The following is a 27,160-nucleotide window of genomic DNA, read 5'->3' as shown; positions in this document are numbered from 1 at the left end:
ATGCTGCACCTGCCCAGCGCCACACCGGGAGCCATGTGCTGCTGCTGCTCATGCTACAGACGGCTGCTTGGAAAGGTGGATGGTAAAGGTGGCATCTGCCAGATTCCTCCACTGAAAAGTGATTATTTTTTCCCCTTTGGAATAAATGAGGATCTTATGGGTAGAGAGTGGAGCCTATGTCAGTATCTTGTTTATCACTACACTGATGTTAGCACCCGCTGCCTCTTCTTGGCTGCAAGAATTCATGGCCATTGTGTTTCCCGAAGGGCGACTGTCCATTCCCATAATTCCTCCTACATGTGGCACCTGGACTTTAACTGTTAGCGACGCCAGGCCACGGCACTGTTTGACCCGGAGACGGCAGAAACGAGACCCAGCCCAACACAGCAAGCACACAGACCTCTACACAGGCAAAGTTTATTGTGGGCCGGAGGGGCTTTGAAAGTGGGGCTTTGGCTGAAGGGAGAGCGTGACCGAGCTGCTGCTGATCACAGAACAAAGAAGGAAAGGCTTTCGTGGATTTGCTGGGGTTGGGAGAGGTAGCGGCTCATGTCTGTCATTTCCCTTGGCCGGAGGCACAGTTCCAAAAGACGCTTCTTCTTATGGCCGACTTGGACCCCGGGGTGGTCACGGTCAACTCACCTTAGAGGGTGTTGAACTTTTGGGTATCTGGTGCCGTCATCCCGCGCAGAATACCCCGGCCTTGTGGGTCTGGGCCCTGTTGTCACCAGATTGAGCATCTTCTCTTGGTTCTTGGGGTCCTGAACGGAGAAATGAGCGAGTCACCAAAAGAGAGCAGCAAGAGGAAAGGTTTGTTGAAAGTCAGAGTCCATTCCGCAGGGTGGGGGCGGGTCAGGAAGAAGAGCTCACAACCCGAGGGGGTATTATGCTGTCTGTGTGTGTGTGGAGGGGCTCGAGGGTTGGTCTGTAGCTCTGCCCTGAGGGCTGTGGAGTTTTTGACCTTTTGTGGCCCCTGGAAGAAATGTCATGGTGCCCAAAGTGGGGGTGTGTGGGGTGTCACCGCTGCACAGTCAGTGACCTGGTAATTAGGGCCGGGGTCACCACCGAGTACCTGCCTCCAGCCTCGGGTGTGAACTGAGTTACCCAGTTACTTTCTGCCACTGGATTTAGACCTAGTTTCCCTGGTCCTGGGTTAATGTTTAACTCAGAAAGTGGGCTCCGAGGGGGCCCTGCACATCTTTCTCCAGCTGTTCTTCAGCCCCAGCATGATAGGGCTCAAACACTTCAGGCCACTGGGTCTAGTCGCCTCTGAAGGAGCCCAGCGGGTGGGGCAGAAAAGAGGAAGGAGAAGTAGAAAATCGACACCAGCGTAATAGGCTGACATAAATATTCTTCAATGATCAACGCGTCTATAGGAGGAGGCGAGGAGAATCTGACCCGCGGTTAAGACAGCAAAAAGAACAGACACGCTGTGCAGACAGAGACGCCCTGTCTCTTACCCAACTTCGTCACCCTTTGGATTTCTGTAAACTCAAGCGAAGGGTTAGTGTTCCGGCAAAAACAGCCTTGAGTTGTGCCCCGAAAGTATCCTAGGCAACCGGTACCTTAACCCACAGGGTGCAGGGGCGCCTGCTGCAAAGCTGGAGGGAAACCAGTAACGAAGTGGTCAGCCGTGTGGCCTCCACTGGGAGCGAGCCTTCCAATGAGCGCTTATTTAGCAATTCCTTCGTAACGATTTCTCATCTCATGCACACATGCTGCCTTGGTGGCTGCGTCAGAGTCTCATGACAGGTCTGTTGAAACACGCCACCCTCCAGAGGGTAAGAGTTCGCTGCACCTACGGTTCGTGCCATCGTCCCGGCCCTCTGTGCCAACGTAGTAGTCCCGAGTGTCTCAGAAAGTTGTCCTTTTCCCCGTCATGTATTTCTTTATCCAGTTGTTTATTCCAGTATGGACTCATGGATATTTAGTTTACCCTACTATAACATTATTGTTACTCAGCTCGTCCCCCTGAGAGTGCCCCCAAGTTTGTCCTGTGTCTGTTTGAAATACTCCCATTCGGTTTCAATCACTTCCTTCGTTTCTGACACCCCAGTCCATTCCAAGCTTCACTGTCCGCACCCTGGGCTCAGTCATTTTGCCAAGGGACCCTGCTTCCTCTTCTTGGGGGATGATATTTAGAGGCCACTGCTCCTGGGGCCCCTTAGCAGACTGAGCTGGGGAATGTGGATTAGCAATTCTGCAACTATTTTGTGAGTATTTTAGGATCGAGCAAATAAGTAAACTTACTGTGTGTAATGGGAGCTGGGATTCACTTTCAAAGACAGGAACTACAAGCCCGGGACAGAGGTGGACACCTGTAATCCCAGAGGACTGCAAGTCCGAGGCCAGCCTGGACAACTTAGTGAGACTCTGCCTCAAAATAAAATAAGAACGCATGCCCAGATGTTCAAAGCCCTGGGTTCCACCCCCAGTACCACGAAAAGAAAAAGGTGGTGTGCGGGGGGTTTGCAAATAGAGAGGAAGGGTGAAAACAAAGCACATGCTAGATCAGACCAGAAGCACCCACACAGACTGATGCAGGGATAAATGAGACCTGGCGATCCCACTCTTAGGCACCCTACCGAACAGAGGTGCCGATCACGGAGAGACGGGGTCACGGATGTCCACCGCTGCACAATCCTAGCGGTGCTAAGCTGGAGACTACCCCAACTGCCAGGTGAAGTGAGGAGTGATCCGTCACTACATGCAACCCTAAGGATGAAATACGGCTGGGCATGGTGGTGCACACCTGTGATCCTGGCACTTGGGAGGCTGAGGCAGGAGGATCACTGAGAATTCAAGGCCAGCCTGGGCTACATAGAGAAACCCCATAAGAAAGAAAGAAAGAAAGAAAGAAAGAAAGAAAGAAAGAAAGAAAGAAAGAAAGAAAGAAAGAAAGAAAGAAAGATGGAAGGAAGGAAGGAAGGAAGGAAGGAAGGAAGGAAGGAAGGAAGGAAGAAAGAAAGAAAGAAAGAAAGAAAGAAAAAGAAAGACAACACAATTAATGAAAAATGTTAAATGATGCGTAGAAAGAAAGAAAGAAAGAAAGAAAGAAAGAAAGAAAGAAAGAAAGAAAGAAAGAAAGAAAAAGAAAGAAAGAAAGAAAAAGAAAGACAACACAATTAATGAAAAATGTTAAATGATGCACTCCTGAGAGGCTGGTACTGTTGTCTTTTGGTCAGGGTACTGGCTACACGGGTGCGTTGGGTTCTTTTTTGTTGTTGTCGCTGAATAATATTTATTAGCTTAATAATTTGGGCCTGCCCTTAGCATTAATAAACTTCAGCACTAGTCACAAGATTTTCATTCACTGGTGGGGAAACTGTTTTCAAAAATGCCACTAGAGAAAGGGCGTCTTCTTCTCCGGGGCTGCGGTGACAGCAGGCTTCTCTTCACCAATGGTGGGAATGGGGCGCTCAGGGCCAGAGACCTGGTTCCTCGGTCCATTCCCAGTCAGGACCCATCAGAGGATCAGGGATGAAGTAATGGTGAGAGGGTCCCCACCAGCTGGGCTCTGGCATTTCCTGTGGAGCTCCCCCGAGAGAAGCCATGTTCATCCCGGGGCGCCTCAGGCCTGCCACACACTGCGGTCGCGTCTCCCAGCACCCTCTCCGAGTCCCTCGGGAGAGGTGCTTCACATCCAGGCTGGCAGAGGACCCGTCCTTTTCTATGCACATCTAGAAATAGCAAGGTGGGGAAAGGAGGAGACAAGATGGCGGGATGTGATCGCACTGAGGTAAACTCTGGGTTCTGCAGAGCTGCTTTCTGTCCAGGTAACCGTTTTATTTTTTTGTCTGCTAGAAATCTCTTTTCCAGTTGAACTGGCTCTTGGTTCAGGTTTATCACCACAATATCCAAGGTAACCCTCTTGGTTATCAGGCCCAAATTTACTGAGAGGCACTGGGAAGACAGACCACACGTGATGGATCTGGGCAGGGCCTCTGGGGTCTCTCAATGCCCGGTTTTTGTCATTTGTTTATGACACAGAGGCCCCTTCTTGTTAAGAAGGCTTAAGGAAAGCCTTCTTCTCCTGGATCTTTACCTTACATTATTTTCAATGAGAACTCAGCTGTTGCAACAACCCCATGAACCCAACAGAATAGGGCCAGTTTCTAAACTCACTGTTCTACCCCTTCCAGACGACAGTGGACCCTTGACTTGCCAACTCGATCAGTTCTGGTGGTAACACAAGTTGGTCGTAAGTCAGTACAGCTGAGATCGGGATGTTTACCTGGGTACGTGCTCTAGATAACAAGAGGCAGAATTAGGTCCATTCACTGAATTAACTCAAGTTGTTCGTACATCAGGCTGGTTGTAACTTGAGGGCCCACTATATATGATGTAGGTTTGCCGTTGGCTTTTCCGGCCTGGGAGCCTTGATCCATACTGGTGAAAGGGATTATTTTATCCCCACCTCCCCTGAAGGGCAGCCAGGGGTCAGGGAGGAAATCACTGCTCAAATGGTCCCTCAGCAGAAAGGGCTGGATTACAGCTGTGGACAGCTAACACCAGGTGGTGCACCATGGCGGCATGTGCCTGTAATTCCAGCGCTTGGGAGGCTGAGGCAGGTGGGTTGCCAAAAGTTCGAGGCCTGCCTGGGCAACATAGCAAGACCCTGTCTCAAAAGACAAAAAGCACAACAACAACAAAACAATACCAAGTGGTGGTCTTCGAGTTACAGTCTCCTGGGGACTGTTAGTCCAGATCAGAGGAGTTATGGAGCTCTAAAGTCTAAAGCTCCCCTGCCTTGTATCTCTATTTATTTATTTCTTTTTTGGTTTTTTGAGACAGGGTCTCACTACGTAGTTGAGTCTGACCTGAAACTCACTATTAGCACAGGCTGGTCTTGGAACTCACACTAAGCCTCCTGCCTCAGCCTCCCAAATGCTGGGATTACAGGTGTGTGCCACCACACCCCGCTAAATTGTTTTTCTTTGAGACAGGGTCTCACTTTGTAGTGCAGGGTGGCCTTGAACTTGTGGTGATCCTCTTGCTTCAGGCATCCCAGTGCTGGGATTACAGGTGTTGATACCATGTTTGGTTTGGCTGAAATACTTTTCCTAAAAGGTAAAATCACAGCTGGGTGTGGTGGCACACGCCTGTAATCCCAGATCTGGGGAGGCCGAAGCAGGAAGATCACTGTGAATCTGAGGCCAGACTGGGCTACATAATGAGTTCAAAGCCAGCCAGAGCTGGGCATGGTGGCGTATACCTATAATCCTAGCACTTGGGAGGCTGAGGCAGGAGGATTGCCTCAAATTCTCCAGCCTCAACCACATACCAAGACCCTGTCTCAGTAAAACTAAGCAAAAAGATAAATCCACAACTTTCAAATAGATATAAAATGAATGCGTTTGGGATATTCACTGCATCAGTGAGGGAACCAGGCAAATCGCAACTGACTCAAAGAAAAAATTAAAAAACACAAGCTCAAACCAGGTGTGGTGATACACGCTTATAATCCTAGTACTCTGGGAGGCTGAGACAGCAGGATTTCAAGTTTCCAGGCTGAGCAATTTAGTTATTTAGTGAGAACCTATTTTAAAATAAACAAAACATGGGGCATGGGATTTAGCTCAGTGGTGCTGCTCCCGGTCTCACGATCCCTGAGTTCAATTCCTGGTACCAAAAAAAAAAGCGAGGTGGGCTGGGGATGTAGCTCCATGAGAAGGCCTGGGCTTCAAACCTCTCTACAGGGACTAGAGATGTGCACAAATGTTCAAGGGTGATTAAAATATACTGTGAAGGTTTAAATAGATGTAAAAACAGAGAGTTGGGCTTGGTGGTGCATGCTGGTAATCCCAGCACTCCAGACACTGAGGCAGGAGGATCACTGGGAGTTCTAGGCCAGCCTGGGCTGCATCGTGAGATCTTGTCTCCAGACAAGAAAACCTTCCAACAAAAAAAGTGGAACAAAAATCCCTCCAATGAAAAACAATTTAAAAAGTACACCTATGGCAGGTACATCCCGGCCAAGCCAGAGAAACACTACATGAAGAATGGGGTGGATTTGGGGCCTATCTGTGGCCCTCCTAATGGTGCACCCTGACCCCATTCCTGCTGAACCCACTGGCCCCTTGGCAGATCAACCAGCACCCTGAAATGTCCGCGTAGAGTCTGGAGTGGGTACAAGATTGCTCTGCCCCTCCTCCAGAAAGGAATCAAATCAACCCGTGGAAAAGTCTTTGTAAATTTCATTTCATTACACATAACACACACTAGTTGTCTTTTTAAATTGACTAATTGCCCTGCTCTTTTAATGGTGTATAGGATACTTGTACATAGGTAACCAGTGTGTGAGGAAGACCACACATTTTGTTCAATGTCGTATCTATATTCCATGTATGGAAACTTTCAGGGTGGTTGGTTTAACAAAAAAGTTAAAAAAAAAAAAAAAGAAAAATAAGAAAGGTTTTACCTCATTTGCTTCATTGGCAAGTTTTGCAAATTGTTCATTTTAGCAAAAAAACAAAACAAAACTAACAAACAAAAAACCTGGAAAGTTTGAATTTTAGTTAAATGACCCCAAAGCAGCATTTAATACTATTTATAAAAAGTATATATATAAAATGAGGCTGGGAGTGGTGGCGCACACCTGTAATCCCAGCACTTGGGAGGCTGAGGCAGGAGGATCACTGTGAATTCGAGACCAGCCTGGGCTACATAGTGAGTTCCAGGTCAGACTCAATAAAAAAAAAAAAAAAAAAAAAAAAAAAAAAAAAAAGAAAAAGAAAAATGGGCCAGGGATTTGGCTCAGTGGTTCCACCGCCTGCCTCCCAAGCACAAGGGCCCAAATTCAATCCCCAGTACAAGAAAAAGTAAAACACTTTTGGAATTGTTAAAACTTTGGCTTACGACATTGTGTTCATGAAACTTCTGAAAGCCGCTGTTTCTGGAGACGCTAGTGTGCCAAGGAAGCTGATGTGGCCCTTTTTTTTGGGGAGGGAGGCACAGCACCCAGAATGTCTCTCAGGGCCAGGTGGGTGGGACTGTTTACTGCCTACCGGATTTTCTTTTTCCTGTTAACATTGAAAGGCAAAATCTGATTATTTAGCAGGAGAAAAAAAAAATGCAACTCTGCTTTTGGTCTTGCTTCTATAAATATATAGCGTATACTTGGTGTAGACTTTGCATATATACAAGTTTGTAGTGTTTTCTTGTTTTGAGGTCTAATCTATATCTATAATGTACCCTAGTAGTTGAACATACTTTTCATTGTACAATTGTACATTTGTATACCTGTAATGTGAACGTGGAAAAGTTTGAATCAACACAGACACAATTTTTGGTAAGAAAAGAGAACTAGCCAGCCCTGTGCATTCAGTTTATATTCTCACCTTTTATGGTCGTAGCATATAGTGGTGTATGTTGTACCTTATAATTTCAACTAGAAGTAAATTTTTTTCTTTTGAAGGAAAAAAAATGTTCTTTACACAGCCTAGTTAATGTTTAAAACGAAAAGAACAGCTTGGTTTTATTTGTCAGCCTAGTCAGAATGTAGTGCGATCCTTTCTAAATGTTATTCTGGATAATTCAGTTCACACTAGTGCTTTTTTTCTTTTAACCCTAAAAAAGTAATGTTTTGCATATTTAGTGACAATCAAAAGGACATGTAAAGGTTCAGCCCTGCCCCCGTTTTCCTTATAATCAGAGCTCCTTTCACCCTGTAAAGTGTGGATTGCCCTTCCTTTTTGTACAGAAGATTAACTGTATTTTGCATTTTGTCAACTTGGAAGTGAATGTACAGTACCTGTCAATTTTCCTTGTTTGAATATAGAATTGTAACACTGCACGGTGTACATTTCTAGAGCCTTGTGTATATTTCCAACGAACTTTTTTTTAAGCACACTTGTAACCATGTGTCCCCTTAACAAACCTGTGTATGCTTATGCCTGGGCAACTATTTTTTGTGACTCTTGCGTAGATTATCTCTAAACAATATGTGGTCTTTATTTTGAAAAATACAGAACTTTGGAATATAAAAAAAATTGCCCCAATTTAAAAACAATTAAGAAATATTTTTGAGACAGAGTCTTGCTAAATTGCTAAATTGCGCAGGCTATCCCGGAATTTTGTTTGTTTGTTTGTTTTTTGTGTGTGTGACATGTTTTTGCTATAAGGTTCAGGCTGGTCTTGTACTATGTAGCCAAGGCTGGCCTCATACTCTCAGCAATTTTCCTGTCTCAGCCTCCCAAGTGCTGGGATTACAGGCGTGTGGCACCATACAAGGCTTCAAAATAAAATAAAAAAAGTTACAGTCAAAGATGCAGTACCATTAAAACTCCTCAAAATACTTCCCCTCACTTCAAACACACTTATCCCCATTGTTCTTGCTACTTTCTGAAGCAGCTCTGGAGTCCTCTTTTCTGAGAGTCTTTCTGTGGCTCTTTTGACGTCCTGAATTAGTTCACAGTTTTATGGCAACTTCTGTCAAATACAAACATTAGGGTGTCTTTATCTACTCTCTTCACCAAATCCAGCACCATCAGACTCTGGCTCTTGCCCAAAGTCAGAGGTTAATGTTTTGAATCAATTCGGGACATTGAGACAACCACAATAGCACAACTATAGACCCTCATGAAAGAGGACTTGCAGAACTGCTTCAGAAAGAGGCAGGAACGGTGGGCTGTGTGTCAGAAGGGAGGGGAAGCGTTTTGAGGGGGATTCATGGCAATGTGTCTCTCACTGTAAAAAACTTAAGCATTCCCTGTATTGTTTGTTTGTTTGTTTGTTTGAGACAGGGTCTCACTAGGTAGTTGAGACTGACCTGGAACTCACTGTGTAGCCCAGGCTGGTCTCGAACTCACAGTGATCCTCCTGCCTCAGCCTCCCCAGTGCTGGGATTACAGGTGTGCGCCACTACGCCTGGCTTCCCTGTATTGTTTGATCACATCACGTATTGATCCTGGAGCGTGGCTTTATGCCCAGGTTAGTTCTGTAGTTTATAACCAGTTAGCCCAGAACATGTGTCACAGACTCTGAAGTGGCAGAGTTTTAGGGATCCCTCGGTCAGTTCTGCTTGTAAACAAGCTACTAACTCATGAGGCCTTGTTTTCTAGCTTGGAAAATGAGCCAGCTGCAACCAGCTCCTAGCAGTGCTGATGAGGAGTAGGTGAAGAACGCAGGCCCTCCCTCAGCAAGATGCCCCCCCACAGCGAATATCTCTGCCCGATGCTTCCTCTCACACTTCATTTTTAACGCGGAAGCCATTCTGCTGGCTTCCTGCAGACTCGAAGGACGTGGTGGGATTGCATAAGGAACCCCCCTCTGGTCAGAGTGTGTTTTGCAGGAGACATGACAGTGCCAGTGACACTTTGAATGGTGAAATTTCATAATGTATTTATTATTGGTTTCCTAGGAAACGCTCTAATACCCAGAACGCAAGCCCACAGACTCCGGCTGTGGAGATGTTAAAGCTTCATAACTGCTATAAATACCCCCTATCTGGGGACATGTGCAACGTATTATTGCTGTACCTTTGGCCAATGACCAGAAAGCCCCTGGGACTACAGAGAGTTCACATTATGTGTGCGTTGCTATGGAGACTGTATCAAGGGCGGGCGCCGGGAATATGAACAGGATGCAGGGGTTTAAGGCAGCTCGCGATGGCAGAAATTATTCTCTCTCAAGGCACGGTCCCTGGAGAATATTCACAAAATACTTGGGAGATGAGGCAGGCTGCTGAGAGCCCTGCTTTGGATGTGTCAGCCAGCACTTCTGAAAGGCAGCTTTGGGAAAGGGCGAGACTCCAGGGACCTGGGTCTGCAACAGAATGGCTGTGAGACGTTGGAGGCTACTTTCCTCAGTTTCCCCCAGTGTAAAACGAGGCTGGTGGGGATTTCTGCAGTCCTTTCCCGCATTCCGATTATAGTCATGTTTGCGGTCAGCTTTTTGTCTCCTATCTTGTGTGGTTTCATGCAGTTCTAGCTAAGCCGAGACAAATAAAGACTTTTGGAGGCCTCAAAGATGAGCTAAAAGGGTGTCGGCCAGTCCGGGCTTTCTTTATCGTTAACCTGTCTGTTTACAAAGGACGGAGAGTTCAGACTTGACAAAAGGACGTAATTTATCCAAGGTGATTTGGTTACTGAACTGTGGGTGACAGGGCTGTCCTGGCAGGCCCAGGACTCTTCGTATACTCCGCTTGCTGCCTTTGCTCTTAAGGAGAAACAACAGCAGTAACAGTGACGGGCGGACCGTGCCTTGATATTTATCTGCTTTCTAGGCGGGTTGCAGTGTTATTACTGTACTTTTTCCTTGGGAAGCAGAGCTCCTGCGAGATTCATGCAAATCTAGTCTTTCCTCTTTGGGACCTTTGCCCTGATTGGAGCTTGTGAGTGGGTAACTTCATATCCTAGTACTGTAGCAGAAAATGCAGGACGGTAAAAGAATTCAGCTTAGGTTTTCTGATCATTTTAGGGCAACTAATTGCAGATCATGAGAACTGAAGAGTCACTGAGTCCCAGTGATAGGGAAAGCTTTTATAAATAGCAAAAACCTATAAAGTGTTACAATGTAAAATGGCTTCCGCTGTCTCTAGCAGCAGTTTGTTTCGCTCAGAACTAATCGGCACCGAAGGTGCTAATTGCCGACTGAGGCATTGGGTCTGACCCTGAGATAACAGGGCACAGTAAGACCTTGAGCTCGGAAGAGACTGGAGCCCCATGATCGTAAGAGTGTCTGGCTGAAAGGACCCATTGCTAACATTGGCTCCCCTGACCCTGAACACCCCCTTCCTATGGGCTAGCATAGATAACTAGGTGAATCTTAAAGGTAAACTCCCCAACTGCAAAGAACTGTTACATTTGGGTTGGAAAGATGAACTGTTCTGTGACTGTGATTTAAACCGTGAGAATGAAGTGTAACCACCCAAATGAAGTCAAGGCTGTGAAACCCCAGCAAAGGAGGAGTTGTAACCCAGTGTGGCGTCGATCCAGGCACGGCTTATGTGCGATCGACTCTTATCGATGAGTAGATTTGTTATTTTACTTCCATTCTGCTGCCTGTCTGTGTGTCACTTACTGAGTCCTGCCGTAACACCAGCACTTGGGAGGCTGAATCAGGAGGATCACTGTGAGTTTGAGGCTAGCCGAAGCAGCACATTGAGTTCAAAGACAGTGTGTGCTGCAAACACAGAAAAGGAAGGAAGGGTTAAGAGACAGTGGGGAGGAGAGGGAGAGAATGGAAGGGAGATGAGAAGGAAGGAAAGTGCATGTCCATGGACCAACTTCCCACACGTACGAAGTTAAAATAAAAAAACAAAAAGAAAAAGACTGTCTTGAACTACATAGTAAGTTCCTGTCTCAAAATCAATAGACAAAAACTTGCTGAGGACTCCATAGAGGGCTAGCAAGTACAAAGGTCGTGAAAACCTGGTTCCTGGTGGCATTTATTACCCTCTTGGAGACGGGCACCCACGATACCGCCTCAGATGTTCTGCCCATTTGTGCCTGGGTATCTGCACTCTGGCGGCACTGATGTGCACGGGAAAGGTGAAGTCCGACTATTTACGTGTATTTGCTTTGACCTGCAAAATTTCATACGGGAAGTATAAGCCAAAAATTGGTGATGTTTTTATAGAAGAATAAGTAACGATAACGTTGCATTTTCCCCGTTGTCAAAGGAACAAAGATGTTTTTCCCCTTCTCCTCTCTTTTATTCGCACTGGCAGGGACTGAACCTAGGGCCTCTTTCATTCTAGGCAATTGCTTTGCCTCCGAGCTACACCCCAGTTCTTTTTCTTGGGGCATTTTCCTGAGAACACTGGATTATGAGCCCTTATACCCTGTTTGATGTACAGGAAGCCTCTCTCTGAGATACAAATATGAGGAAGACAGTGCGGTGTCCTCGTTACTGTGGGAGAGGGAGTTTAACCTGTGCTCCTTGTTCCAAGCTGCAGCCACCTGCCTGTGAAGGAGAAGGAAGATTTGTTAGTCCTCAGGTGCAGATGGTTCTCCCACAGCCAGGCGTGCTCAGGAGGGTGTCAAGCCCTCTCTTGTGAGCGTATGTGTATAAAAGCTTGCACCTGCTGGGCTTGACGTGCTGTAGAAGGGGTAGATCTGTGTCTGTCAGCTCATAAACCAATCGCCTATAATGCACATTGTAAGTCCTCCCACTCCAAGAGGAGGTGGATAAGAATGTGGTGGATAAGACAGGGAGGGAAAGCGGGCTTCTCCAAGTGCGTCTTTTTGTACTATTTGCCTCTTTTCTCTTTTTTCAGATAGGGTCTCATTATGTAGTCCAGGCTGACCTTGAACACACGATGTGGCCCAGGTTGGCCTCCACTTTGTGGCAATCCTTCTGCCTCAGCCTCTTGAGTGCTGTGGGATCACAGGTGTGCGCCACCATGCTCAGCTGTTTTGCCTTTTTGACCTGGCCAATGCCTTATATATTAAAGGATGTTATGTCGGATGTGGTGGTGCACACCTGTGATCCCAGCACTTGGGAGGCTGAGGCAGGAGGATCGCCAGGCTGAGGCTAGTCTAAACTATATAGGGAGACCCTGTCTCAAAAAAAAAAAAGGATATTCATATAAAATTAGAGATAAGGGAAGCCAGATGTGGTAGTGCATGCAAGTATTTCCAGGACTCAGGAGGCTGAGGCAGGAGGATCACCTTGTGTTTGAGGCCAGTCTGGGCTACATAGTGAGTTTAAGGACAGCCTGAATTACATAGGGAGACCCCATCTCCATCCCCCCATCCAAAAAAGAAAATCCTAAAATTGAATACCATTTAGCAAATAAAAGATAACTTCTCTGACATAAGGTTAAGACTATTTGTCTGTAGTAATAGTGGCTGAGCACAGAGCAATTCTATGATGAAGCTGTGTGGGTGGCAGGATTGAGAGACGGTCCATGCTGCTAGAACCAGGGAGCTGAGAGAGGGACAGAGAGCTGGCAAACCAGGGCCAGGGACCCCTGTGGTGCAGAATGCGAGTTAAAGGACATATTTTTTTTTTTTTTTTTTTTTTTTTTTTTTTTTGTACCAGGGATTGAACTCAGGTCCTTACACTTGCGAGGCAGGCGGTGGAACCACTGAGCTAAATCCCTGGCCTGGTATTATGATGCTTAAAGAATCAATTTCCTTAGTCCTGTTCTTTGCAGTGACATCCTGAGCCAACAGGGAATACACTAGTCTAGTTTCCTAAATACTTTTCTCTTGTAAAAGGGAGCCAGCCAGGTATGGTGGCACACACCTATAATCCCAGCACTCAGGGAGGCTGAGGCAGGAGGATTGTAAGGGTGAGCCCAGCTTGGGCAACTGAGCAACTTCACCAGACCCTGACACAAAATAATAATAAAAAATAAAATTCTCAGTGAAGAAACATAAAGAAGATGATGGAACAGTGAAGACCATGGTTGCCACTGCGGTGCCGCATTGAGTGTGGAGGAGTTCCGAGGGCCAGTTCTACAAACAGAAGAAACATATATTCTACCACCACGGAAGCTTGCTTTTATCAGTGCAAGACAGATGGATACTCAATTGTACAAACAATTCCACAATAGAGCCTAGTTGAGAAAAAGAATCACCTGTGAGGGAATATATGGAAACTGACAAGTGCAAAAAAAAAAAAAAAAAAAAAGCAAGAAAAGCATTTTGTTGGAGACAATCCATTTTATTCAAGTCAGTCATTTTTTCACCACTATCTGCCTTTGCAGAGCACCAGGCTTAAAAAATATCTAGGTTGGATTTCCACAATGCTTAACTCCACAGTCAAAACCCCTTTTCTTTAGCAAAAAGCAACCCCTTAATCACAAGAGAAAGAGAAGGAAATACTGATATAGTTTCCAAAATATTTATTTCCAGTTTTTTGAGACAGGGTCTCACTATGTAGCTCAGGCTGGCCTTGAACTCAATACGTAGCCCAGGCTGGCGGAAAACTCTCAGTGATCCTCTTGCCTCAGCCTCCCAGGTACTGGGATCACAGGTGTGTGCCACCATACCTGGCCCAAAATTTATCTCAACAAAAAATGACCCACGGTCCATAATCTTTCGTGGTGGTGCTTTCACTGCAGGAGCAGGTTGTTTCTCATATATGTTTGCGGCCCCACTGTATCATGGAAGGGAAAATGAGGAAGCCTCCCCAGAGAAGATGCTGGTGGTTCTTGGGCAGAGGGAGGCAGTGATGAGCTGGGTAACACATGGGAGTGGATCTCTAGAACAGGATGGTGTGTGACTAAGGAATCCACTGCAGGAAGGAGAAAGCCACTGAGAGTAGGAAAGCAGGAAAAAGATCTAGGCTTCCCCCAGAGGAAAGGCGACCTCAGTAGTCGAAGGCAGGATTGTGCCTATCTGTTGACACGAGGAGACACTGAGTGGCTTCAGCAGGTCTGGCATAAAACTGGAATGCCAGGGACATGGAAAGCGAGAAGAGCATCCTTCCTCTGTCGAGTAACATGCAAGGAGCCCCAGGGCTGGTGGGGGAACAGGACACCCGCTGGGGAAATGTCACAGGGTCTACTGTGTGGCCCTGAGGTACTGAACAATCTCGCTGTGCCCACCAGATCCTGCCACTACCCGGTGGTCTGTCCCATGGGCCACGTGCAGGGACGGGTTACTTCCGGCTAGGAACGAGCCTGGGCCTCCGTGCAGTCGCTCAGCCGGCCCCATGATGGGCACCTGTCTTCCTTGGCTTTCCTTGCAGTTTGAGAGGATGAGGACCCTGCCTCACAGGTGCCTGATAAATGTATGTGGAATGATGTACTGTGCAAGTGTCACTTGGTCCAGAAGAGGGGAAAAGCACTTGGGAAAGGAGAGTGGAGATGGTAGTAGTGAGGGTGGGGAGCAATGTACCCCGGCCAGCAAATGCAACATGTGCCTTCGCCCAGGTAACAGGAGAGCGCAGGGAGGGCACGGTTCAAGGTGGCCGAAGCCACTGCCTAACAGTTGAGGCTGCGGAAATGGAGAGCCACAGTTGTTTCTTATTTCTCTCCTACATAACACTGCCCTATCCAAGCTCAACCAGAGAATGTGAAAGAAAAATGAACAGCCAGGTGGTCTTAACTAGGTTGGAAGGGCCAGCTCCTTTATGTGCGTTTTTGGTGCTTTGGTCGGTAGGCAATCAAGATGGAGAGAGATGCCACCCCGAAGAGGAAAGTCTGTAGGAACCAGAGTAGCCGAGCCCGGGGGTTTGTGATTCCCTTGTATCTGAAAAGAAAGAGCAAAATTTAAACACCAGAATTTAAGTTTATGGTTTCACAGAGTTACTATTTTCTATTTATTTATTTATTTGGTTTGCTTTTTTTTTTTTCTTGAGACAGGGTCTCACTATGTAGTTGAGACTGCTCTGGAACTCACAATGTAGCCCAGGTTGGTCTTGAACTCACAGCGATCCTCCTGCTTCAGCCTTGAGAGAGCTGGGATTACAGGCGAGCTCCATCATGCCCAGCTTTTGTTTTTTTGTTTTTTTTTGAAAAGGGCTGCCATGTAGAACATACTCTCCCGAAATGGAGATCCTCCTGCCTCAGTCTCCTGAGTGCTAGGATTACAGCATGTGTTACTGTGTCTGGCTTTAAATTTTTTTTTATTTTTAATAACAGAGAGCTCAGATACAGAGTCACATACATATGTCCCTGTATGAGAGGGCACAACAACAGACAGTGAATGGATCACTAAATGGCTCTGGGATAACTGAGCATTCACATGAGAAAGATGAGGCTGGAAATGTCTCTTTCTCTTGCTGTCTTACAGAACAAATAAACTCTGGATACATTAAAGATGTGTGACAGGCAAGACTCTAGAACTACTAGAAGACACTGTATGTAAGAATAGCCATACCTTTAACCCTGCAGAGGTCATGGGTGACAAGATGTGAGGAGTCTGTACAACTCCCACCAGCCATGATCTCCAGAGGGTTAACATCACAAAGAAAACAAATAAATCAGACACCACTGACTAACTTCTCTTTATCGGAAGACTTAGCAGAGTCAAAAAGATAATGAGAAAGGATACTTGCAAAATATCTGAATGGCAGATCACTCAAATTGAGAATCAAAAAAGAACCCCTCTAGATGGGTAAGGAAAGGACAGACACCCAGGGAGAGCAGGGGTTGTGAGGATGAAGGAAACAAGAACACACTCTTGTCAGGCGCGCAAACTCATCCCTCCATTTAAATGGCAAGATGGTGGGAAACAGCAGCATTTAAAGTACTCATGCTTTGATTTTTAAATGCCAGACCTACCAATTATTTGAAGTAAATACCAAAGTGAGCCAGATGTATGAAATTCATTTTCTTCACAATACTGCTTTACATTATAATTATAATTATATATACTAAACTCTTAATAATGAGTTTTGGGATAACAGAAACCACTTTCAACTGTTGTGCTTCTGAGTTTTTAGCAAATGTGTATAACTTTTATTGGCAAACATGTTGGTTTTGAAATGAGCAAATGGAAAATAAACATATTATTCTAGAAGTATGTAAGATACAACACTTAGGAAAGGAAATCAAAGATTTGCTGCTACTTGGTGATTTTAGGCTCTGTAGATGGCAGTGCCTGTGTCTTTGCTGCTGCTGAATCATTATTACTTTTATTTTTTGAGACAGGCTCTCACTACATAGTTCAGGCTGGCCTTGAACTCACTATGCAGCCCAGGCTAGACTCACCCTTGCAGCAACCCTTCTGCCTCAGCCTCTGGAGAGTTGAGATAATAGGTACGTGCCACCAGGCCCAAAAGACAGAGTCCTTTGGTTTTCATCAGAGATTCCAAATATAAAAACAATATCAAAACAACTGTCAGGTGCTGCTGCATTCTAAGTTGAAGGGCTGCACGAAAAACCCCCAGAGCAAGACTTCACTGCGAGGTTGAAGAGGCCAATGCAAAGACATAACAGAGTCCAGTACTTTAGCATTCCCTATCTGAAGTCAAGCCAAGGGAACTGCTTCAATGGAAGCACCTGGAGATGGACACAAGGCCCCTGGGGTTTGGAAAAGCTCACTGTCGGAGTGGGAAGAGTAAGCACTGGATCAGCCTGCTGGGGGAGAGCACTGGGAACTGCACACTCTTGTAGCTGATCACACTGGACAGAACTATATGTGTGCAGCTTTAAGAAAAACATATTCCTATGTCAGGAGCAAGAGCTACTGGATCAGAATCTCTGAGTCTGGAAAGCAGATACGTCTATCTTGAGAAAGTTACTCAAGTGACTTGGCTGTCAAATCAGATTAGAATCATCAGCCTGCCAATAATTCAGCTCTTTTCAAACTAGAAGAGTTACTCTTTGTTCTATTTGGTGCTTTATAGAGTTGTAAAAATAAAACAAAATTCATCTCAATTAAATAACCAAACAATCAATGGACTAACACAATCAAACTGAATTCATTCATCAAACATTTACTGAGTACTCCCACTCTGGCAGGCTCAGTACTGGTATGGGGATTCAAATCTACCCCGGGAGTGCTCTCAGCCTACAAGTGCATGAATTTTTTAAATGTAACTATCCTCAACTTAGACACTAGGAGAAAGGTGACAGAGACTTACTTGCACAGTACCATGGCATATAAGGACTCTCCAATGTGAATCAGCCAGGCAAGCCAGTATCTGAAGCCAAAAGAAGAGAAGTGTTTCTAGTTTAAGGTGATGAAATTACCACAGAAGCTTTAAAAAGAAAAGTGTCTCAATGTGAACTGGCTTTGCTGTTGGATATCCGATGCCACCTGCAGGCCTTCCAGGTGGCCAGTGAGCTGCAGCTGCAATGTCCTTACCCATAGCGCAGGAGAGTGTGATGGTGGCCTGCCAAGTACTGGGTGAAGGAGCCCAGCGGCCCAAGGCTCTGATAAGGGATACTCTGAGGCCAGAAGACAACCCACTGAAAGAGAGCCAGAAGCAGAATATCTATTAAATCATTTAAGAGATCAGTAAATGTTTGAGAGCAGCAATAGAATAATATTGATTATACAGAAACAACCATGGACCAAAGAAACTGACCGAAATCAGTTGCTTCTCCATTTTTGACTTCTGTTTTCTAAAAGCAGCTTTAGTGGCATTTACAGAGGAAAATATATGGTTATCAGACTCAGTGCCCAGGGTGGCTGATTCCTGTGGAGGCCAGAGTAACTCCATATTGTAATAAAAGGCTCCATTTTATACTGGGCCCGACCTAAAATGAACCCAATCGTCTTGTGACTGCTGAGCAAAGCAAACTAGTTCCTGAGAAAACAACAGAATGTATAAAACCATTAGATAAGACCATCTGGCATCCTTGAAACTCAGCCACCCCATACCAACCTTGTAACTCGGCCACCCTGTAACAACCTTGAACCTCGGCCACCCCGGATAGCTCACCACCCCAATAACAGCCAATAGGATTTAAATGTAATAACTAACCAATCATAATAGAGGTAAAGCTTGTTACTAAGACTAATGTATCCCAAACCCTATAAAAGCGGCTTGAAATTGCTTTTCGAGGTCTCCAATCTCTGATTGGCAGACCCACTGCATACTGTGCTAATAAAGTGCTCTTGTGTGTTGCATATGTGAGTGGTGATCTTCTTGGCAACGCGGCGCTAGGGCACAACAATTCCTATTCTAATGAATTTCAGCAGAACACTTTATAGAGGATACTAACAAACAACTTTTTACGAGTTTATGTGGTTGGCAAGTTCTCACTGCCAAAACTACGACTTGAACCAAACCTCATTTAATTTAGAACTCCTTCCTTTCTTTCACTTATTGTACTGGTCAAACTAAGACCGATCCATTGAACAGAGATGGAGAGGCAGATGTTCAGAGTGGTAAAGTTTTAAGAGTAACTGTACAATCAACATAAGATCTATGTAAAATTATCAGCTCTTCATTTTCCATCTTGTATTCTCTGCTAGGTTAGGTTTTTCTGATAATAAGTGTCAACAGTTCCAAAATTCATTCGCATTCAGATCTGTCAAGAATACTGTCTTTCTTACAATGTACAGGGTACAGAAAGAGCATCTGCCGGCTCCACAATATCACAATTGAAGTCCCCAAAGCTTTCTTCTTTCTAAATTCTAATCATTCAGAGACACAGAATGGAAGAATGGAAGAACCCAAGTTCACCTTAGAAAAATTTCATTTCAATGTCTTCATTTTACATATGAGGAAACCAGGAGAACTTTCATTTCAACGTCTTTATTTTACATATGAGAAAACCAGGACAGACGTGGTCACCCCTGACACCAACAAACAACACTATGGGTGACAAATCCCTAGTCTCCAGGATCTCCTGGGCACTATCTAAATGGCCTTACTTTTGTTCATAATTATACCAATGTAGCCCTCAATCTATGTTTCAGCCTCTTTCCCATTATCTTTAAACTGTCAGCTACCCTGAAGCTGCTTTTCCTCTGGGGAGCTGTCTTCCTGCTTTCACACGTACGTCTGAACAGTTACATCCTCTCTGTCCCTTCTTACCCGTCAAATCCTACCCATCCTTTAGGTTTGTTCTCACTTCCCAATCAATCCCAACTGCTTCACTCTGCTTCGGAAGCCCTCATTCCTAATTGACAGGTCTAGGGCTGACGGTCGACTGTAATTCTGACTCTGTGAATGGCTCAGGCTAGTGTAAACATCAATAACGGTGGAGGTGGTGGGGGGGGCGACGCGAGGGCCAAGAACTCTTCCTAGGCTAAAGGGTCGCCGCGCTCGCTTAAATAGCACGTCCCATACGCCACCTCGTACACCAGTAACCTAAGCAACCACACGCGCGCGTGCGCAGAGACAGCAGTCCCATAGCCCCCTTCGCGCCGCCAGCCCCAATCCTCACCGCGAAGTATCCCAGCCCCAGGAATGTGATCAGCGCGGGCAAAAGTCTGGCGGAACGGAAGTAGGCGGTGGGATCCCTACTGGCCCCCGACTTCGCCATCACCATTTTGAAAGAAGGGTTGGGTGGAGAGCCGCCCCGCCTATAGCAAGGAAAAGCCTGACGAGCCGGTTCTCAGGGCCTGGAGCACTCGTCCAGGCCCTGGCCTACCAGTGCGCCTGCGCGGCCTCTCCCTCCCAAGAGCGCGGAACCTGGCGTCGCTGTCCTTACCGTGTAGTAGCCAAAGGAAACGGTGATAACTGTGAACCAGAACAGACTTCCCCTCTGGAAGTAGGCTGCGTCGCCTGCTGTCCGCGCCATTGCGGCAGCGCCTCCCTGGCCTTGCTAGGCGGGACTGGGAGCGTGAAAACGGAGAGAGGCGGGGTGATCCCTCCTTTAGCCCCTCCCGGACCTGGGAGATACCCCGGGTTGTGAAATTTCGGGCAAACGTAGCTGTGTCGGGTTTACAGAGAGAGAGAGAGGCCGAGGTGTTCTAACGCCTGAACGCCGCTTGCAGGTCGCTTGTTATCTTGTAGGGGAGATGTCTATACTGGGTGACACCTTGCTGGGTTTAAGATGAAGCTGTTGCGAGCAGACGGTATTTACCGAGATAGCCGCGAGTCTTAAGTTTTTGTTTATTTATTTTTTTCTTTTTAAAAAGATGGTCTTGGCTCTGTAGTTCAGGCTGGCATTGAACTCACTATGTAGTCCATCCAGGCTGGCCTCGAACTCATGGCGGTCCTCCTGCCTCATCGTCTTTGAGTCTAGGTTTTGGACTTATGCTCTGTGCTATGCTTGGTGAAAAATGATGCTTTTCATCTTCACTTAAGGTGTATCTAAGTGCAAGGCACAGGGACGTGTGCAGCACACTGCCTTGGTTTAAGTACTGACTCCGCTGTTGATATTTCTGGGCCAGGCTGTTTTATAGTTTTTCTATCTGTAAAACGAGATTATAGCAATTCCTGCCTCAGCGCTTTTGGGTTGGATTAAATACAGTACATTTTTTAATATTTTAATTTTGGATCCTTATCTTAAATTTTTTTTATACATGGTCTTAATTGTGAGTTGCTTCAAATCTTTCTTTGAAAGCCACAAGTTTAAAGTATTAATTCAAATGATGTCTAAAGAATCCTGTGAGATAGACAAGCCAGGATTTATCTGTCCCATTTTGCAATCCCTCATTCACTGATTTTTTTCAGACATTTATTGGGCACTGTTTAATGTGATAGGCATGGTGCAAGGTGCTGGGTATGGAAAGTGTAAATAAGGACTAAAATGTATAATAGATAATGTGAAGTACGAAGAAAAGGTATAAAGGGGAAGGGGAAGCAGGAAGGGTAGAGGAATGGAATTAATATGAGAAAAAGAGAGAAAATGGAAACAAAGTCTTTGTAGATAGGGAAGGGTGGAGTGGTTGAAGGGAGGGCAGGGGAATGGAGAAAAAATAAGAACCAAGATGGATTATGTAAAGGTGCAAATTTCTAAAGATAAATGTCATTGTATACCTTAAATGCACCAATAAAATTAATTAAAAAAGGGTGCTGGGGCGTAACAATGATTATGACAGTGATTACAACAGTCCCTGAAAGAGCTCACAGGGCAATGGACAACTACTGAGTAAACTGAGGCACTGGGCGGCACATGAGGTACCCAGCATGGAAGAAAGAGCTAGGGGCTTAGGAGGGTGCGACTAGAGCTGAGAGAGTACAGGCACAACTCACAGCAAGTCAAACTGACGGAGAAGCAGGACCACACACTGTAACACATTACAAAACCCTCTGGCCAAAGGCTTAATATAGTTTCTAATTTTACCACAATCGAATTTATGTATTTCAATTGCACTATTACCTGGTAACATTTCTGTTTATTTTAATTTTTTTCCATTAAGTTTATTGGTACACTTAAAGCAAACAATACAGGTGCATTTATCATTGGGATCTTGCACCTTTACATGATATATCTTGGTTCTTGTTTTTTCCCCCATACCCCTGCCCTCCCTTCACCCCCTTCACCCTTCCCTATTTACAAAGACTTTGTTTCCATTTTTTCAGTTTTTCTTTTCCCTTATTTCCTTTCCCCTACCATTCCCTTCCCCTTTAGCCATTTTCTTCCTATTTCACACTCAATTATACCATTTGAACTTTATTTACACTTTTAATTTTTCACACCAGAGAAACTATTCAGTATTTACTCAAGTGTGTCCTATTTATTTCACTTAAGAGTATAGCCTCAGTGTGCAGCCATTTAGCTATAAATGTTTCTAGTTTCTCATTCTTTATGGCTGAGTAGTACTCCATTTTATAGAAAAAACACATTTTCTTTATCCAGTCTCCAGTTGATGGGCATTTGGGTTGTTTCCAAGTTTTAGCTATTATGAACTGTGCTGCTATAAACATGGGTGCACATATATCACTGTGGTATGATTCTTTTAATTCTTTTGGAAAGATACCCAGCAGAGGCAAGGCTGGGTTAAATGGAACCTCTAATCCTAGTTCTTGGAAGTATCTCCATACTGATTTCCACAGTGGTTGCACCAGTCTGCACTCCCACCAACAATCGAGAAGGTTTCCTTTCTCTCCATAGCCCCACCAACATTTGTTATTGGTTGATTTCTTGATAGTAGCCATTCTTTCTGGGGTGAGGTGGAATCTGAGTGTTGTCTTCATCTGCATTTCTCAAGTGACTGGTGATGCTCAACATTTTTTCCATATATTTATTTGCTGTTTTTACTTCTTTGAGAAATGTCTGTTCATTTCAGATGCCCATGTTTGAATCAGGTCTTTGTATTTGGGGGTTTGATTGTTTTGAGTTCTTTATATATCCTAGATAGTAGTCCTTTGTCTGATGAGTAGCTGACAAAAATTAAGATTTTTTTTCCCACATTGTAGGTTGTCTCTCAGCTCTGTTGGTGATTTCTCTTGCACTGCAAAAACTTTTTAATGCAATGAGATTCCAGTTGGTGATTCTTTGTGCAAGTTCTTGTGCTGCTGAGGATTTATTCATAAACTATTCTCCTATGCCAATGTCTTCAAGAGTTCTACCTAATTTACTTTCAAGTAAGTTTAGTATTTCTGTTTTGATATTTAGATCTTTAATCCTCTTGGATTTTACTTTAGAGCATGGTGAAAGATAGGTATCTAGTTTTAATCTTTGGCAAGTTGAAAGACAGTTTTTCCAACACCATTCCTATCTTTTCTCCAGTGAGGATGGTTGGCTCATTTGTCAAGGATGAGTTAGCTGAATATGTCTGGTGTTGTTTCTGCATCTTTTAATCTATTCTATTGATCCTCAGGTGTGTTTATTTGCCAGTACCATGCAGTTTTTATCACAGTGGCTTTGTAGTATAGTTTCAAGTTGGGAATTATGATACACCTGCCATGTCTCTGTTACCCAGAATGGTTTTTGCTATTCTAGGTCTTTTCTGTTTTCAGATGAATTTTTGGATTGTTTTCTCAAGTTCTGTGAAATACTCTGTTGGGTTTTCAATTGGGATTGCACTAAATCTATATAGTGGTCGTGGAAGTATGGCCATTTTCACTATGCTGATTCTTCCTACTCAGGAGCAAGGGATGTCTTTCCATCTTATATCTTCTTCTTTTATATCACTGTTTTTTAGAGTGGTATAATTTTCAGTGTAGAGGTCTTTTGTCTCCTTCACTAGATTGATTCCTAGATATTTCATTTTTTTGGATGTTATTGTGATAGGAATTGTTTCCCTAATTTCTCTCTCAGTAAATCTATTATTTGTGTACAAGAAGGCTATACATTTTTGAGTGTTGACTTTGTATCCCACTACTCTACTGAATCTGTCAATTAAGTCTAATAGTCTTTTGGCAGAGAGCTTTTTGGGTCTTTTATGTAGAGTTTCATATCAACAGCAAATAGTGACAGTTTAACTTCCTCCTTTCCTATCTTTATTCCTTGTATTTCTTTCTTTTGTCTAGTTGCTGTGGCTAATGTTTCCAGAACTACATGGAACAGGAGTGGTGATAGTGGACATCCTTGTCTTGTTCCTGATTTCAGCATGAGGGTTTTCAGTTTTTGGCCATTTAATATGATGTTGGCTGTTGGTTTTTCATAGATAGCCTTTATCATGTTGAGATAAAGACCATCTATTCCAATTTTCTGTAGGTTTTTTTTTTAATCTTGAATGGGTGTTGAATTTTGTCACATGCTTTTTCTGAATCTATTGAGATGATCATATGGTTTTTGTCCTTGACTATGTTAATATAGTGTATTACATTTATTCATTTATGTATGTTGAACCATCCTTACATCCCTGGGATAAATCCAACTTGGTCTGGGTACATGATCTTCTTGATGACCATCTGTATTCTGTTTGCCAGTATCTTATTGAGGATTTTTGCATCTATGTTCATTAGTGAGAGTGGCCTGTAGTTCTCTTTTTTGGTTGGGTCTTTCCCTGGTTTGGGAATCAAAGTAATACTTGCTATCAGGCATGAATTTGAAAGTATTGCTTCCCTTTCAATTTCATTGAAGAGTTTAAATGTAGTGGTGATAGTTCTTCTCTAAATGTCTTGTAGAATTCATCAGTGAAGCCCCTGATGGCATTCCTGTACTTGTCCCCAAACCACCAATCTGCTAGGACACAATAACTCCATGGAAAGTATTTCTCTCCAGTGTAAATTTGTTCATGTATTTGGCAACTATGTCTGCTGAAAGCTTTCCCACATTGCCTACATACATGAGGTTTCTCACCAGTGTGAGTTCATTCACGAATTTGACAATGGCTATGTTGGCAGAAAGTTTTCCCACATTGCATACATACATACATAGCATTTCTCCCCAGTGTGAATCCTTTCATGTATTTGAGAACTGTGTTGGCTGAAAGGTTTCCCACATCGCTTACACAGATAGGAGTTTTCCCAAGTGTGGGTACTTTCAGGATTACAAAATGAAGCGTTGTGAAGGATTTACCACTGTGTTTATATACATAAGATTTTTCTCCAGTGTGGGCTCTTTCATGTTTCTAAATATCATTGTTAGAACGCAAACATTTTTCACATTGTTTATATGTATAAATATTCACCCTCCTGTGATTTCTTTCCTGGATTTGAACATAGTTAAGTGTACTGAAGGCTTCATATCCTGCTTAAACACAAAAGGCTTCTCTTCAGGGTTACTTTCTTCAGTTCAATCAGAGTAGGATTTTCTATATTGCTTATATTCCTAGGGTTTCTCTTGAGGATTTGTCTTTGTATGCTTCAGAAAGGACTGGAAGTCAGTGCAGGGTTTCCTATGTCTGTTACTGTTAGACATCCATGATACGCATATGATTTAAGTTCAGTATTATCTATAATAGACACAGTTGGTGATAAATGACCAGTCAGGGGCTTTCCACAGGCAAGGTTTTTACCTGGTTTTGTACCAAGGAGTTTCATTTGCACATTAGTATCAGGAGCCATAACAACAATTTTTCCATGTTGATTGCATAATTTATATTGGCAGCATGTATCTACCTCTTCATTTCATAGATTTCTTCTGGAATTGTACTCGTGTTCAATTTGCTGGTCATCCAGTTTCTTCTGATAGCGGCCATATTACTAATGTTTTCCCATATCACATCTCTGTAGAGCTTCTCTTGGGATGGATCCAGCAAAGCCCACTTCGCGATGAAGGTCACAGCCACATTCTCAAAGGTTTTAACTTTCTGAAGATTGTTGCTGGACAGCCCCATAAAAGGAGAAGGGATGAGGAAGATTTCATGTTGCTGATTTTCCCAGAGAAGCTTGTTGCAGCTGGTATTCTTGTTATGAGCTAGGGTGTCCACATTAGAGGAGCTCAGATCCTCATTGTCATCAGGAATGGATGCTGTTCACTTTGGAGGATCTCTGGTATTTCAGAATAGTTTCCTGGCTCCAGTATAGATCCCTCAACTTCCAGACAAGATCCTTCATCCTTCTGGCATGTACATGGACTTGCATGGACATTGTTGTGGGCTCCACACCCTTGACTGGATCCTTTGGGTCTCCAGCATGCAGAAAGATCTTTGCATTCTTCTACATTTAACATTGTGCAGCTGGAGCGTCTCCCCTGAAGCTTCCCACACAGCCTGTAGCCAGTAGGAACCCTAAAGTAAGGTGATCCAGGACATCACTCTTTATGGAAAGCCTGAGTCCAGGAAGAACTGTCTGTGCCACACCTGTCTGTTTTCCCAACACTCCTTCAGTTTCAGTAGGCAAGAGACTTATTTCACTGATACAAAGCAGTGAATAATTATAGAAAGAATAATTTCTGAATGCAAACAATTACCTAGTAACCTAAATAGGGAGTCACTCAGTGACACTACTGTCTTAGTGCTGCTACTAACAGACAATGAGACCACATCATAGTTAGTTTACTGCACTGAGAATCAAATTGAGTCTAATTCATTCCCTTGGGGTGATCCAAAAGAAACCCGAATGCAGGAATTCTCCAATGGTGTCAGCTGTGCACTCTGAGCATTTCAACACCGAGTCTGCTCTGGGAGTTTGAACATCCAACCTGTTTTCCTCTGGAATAGCAATCTGTTGTTGGAAAGCTTGAATGCTATGGGTATCACCACACATGCCCGTCTTTCAATTTCTTTATCATCTGTTAACTCCAACAACTGCTGAGCACAATCTTTAATGAACTCATCCAAGCCATCTTCCTTCTGGAATGGGCCAGACAGTTTCTCCCGGAGCTTCTTTGGTTGGGGTTCCACTCAAAGATTAACATAGATGTATCCATCGAATATGGTTCTTAGATTTTTTTTTTTTTTTTTTTTTTTTTTTTTTTTTTTTTTTTTTTTTTTTTTTTTTGCAATGAGGTTGATTCCAACTAAGACAGTGGGGGATGTTGTGTACTCTTTATTTTCACAGGCTTATTTTTGTTGAAACCTTGTTGAAGTCAAGAACAGCCCTGGGAGCAGATCTGACAATGACATCAATTTTCTGATTAAATAAACCAGGGAGACATCCAGTCATGGTCACTTTACTTCTAGAGCTTTTCTCTTGTGGACCAATAATGTGCATTATCTTCTCAATTAGTGCTGATATTTGATGGCAGCAGGCATGCTGTCCATGTTGATGGGGTACCGGTAGTGGCAGAGGCCAGGCAGTGTTCTTGCTAGCCACTCTACCCTGTTGCTCCATGCACTCCTAGCTCTGAAGGGGAGCAGGGGACTTGCAACACTAAAGGCTCAGGTCCTGGCCTGCATCTTCATCTTTAGAGCTGAGTGTTAGGATGAGCGAATTAGAACAATGGAGATGCACCACACTCTGTGCCAGATTTGAGTCTGTTTATTAAAGCCGGTGGCCGAGGAGGGCTAGTGCCCAGAAAGCTCTCTTGGCAAAGGGAAGCAGTTTGATTTCTCCTTTAAATCATGCTTTCAGTTGGGGT

The 27,160-nt window shown here is 44.3% G+C and overlaps 1 protein-coding gene across 2 annotated transcripts; it reads right to left on the bottom strand.

The window, feature by feature from the left end:
• Positions 1–14,030: 14,030 nt before the first annotated feature.
• On the bottom strand, positions 14,031–20,162 carry Tmem254 (transmembrane protein 254). 2 transcript variants are annotated; one of them, XM_010617786.1, is made up of 4 exons: positions 20,009–20,162; positions 17,709–17,812; positions 17,485–17,544; positions 14,031–15,146 (listed from the first exon to the last, which is right to left on the bottom strand). In XM_010617786.1, the coding sequence occupies exons 1-4, from the start codon at positions 20,096–20,098 to the stop codon at positions 15,026–15,028; spliced, it is 375 nt and encodes a 124-aa protein (XP_010616088.1). In that variant the 5' UTR covers positions 20,099–20,162; the 3' UTR covers positions 14,031–15,025. The 2 variants fall into 2 exon arrangements, with proteins under 2 accessions (XP_010616088.1, XP_010616087.1); XM_010617785.3 differs by lacking the exon at positions 20,009–20,162 and adding an exon at positions 19,742–19,941.
• Positions 20,163–27,160: the final 6,998 nt, after the last annotated feature.

The sequence above is a fragment of the Fukomys damarensis genome, unplaced genomic scaffold (assembly GCF_012274545.1).
Source record: "Fukomys damarensis isolate Sample0158 unplaced genomic scaffold, DMR_v1.0_HiC HiC_scaffold_20, whole genome shotgun sequence".
Classification (NCBI taxonomy): domain Eukaryota; kingdom Metazoa; phylum Chordata; class Mammalia; order Rodentia; family Bathyergidae; genus Fukomys; species Fukomys damarensis.
Note: the sequence above shows the minus strand (reverse complement) of the source record. Positions and strands in the feature narration are given on the sequence as shown.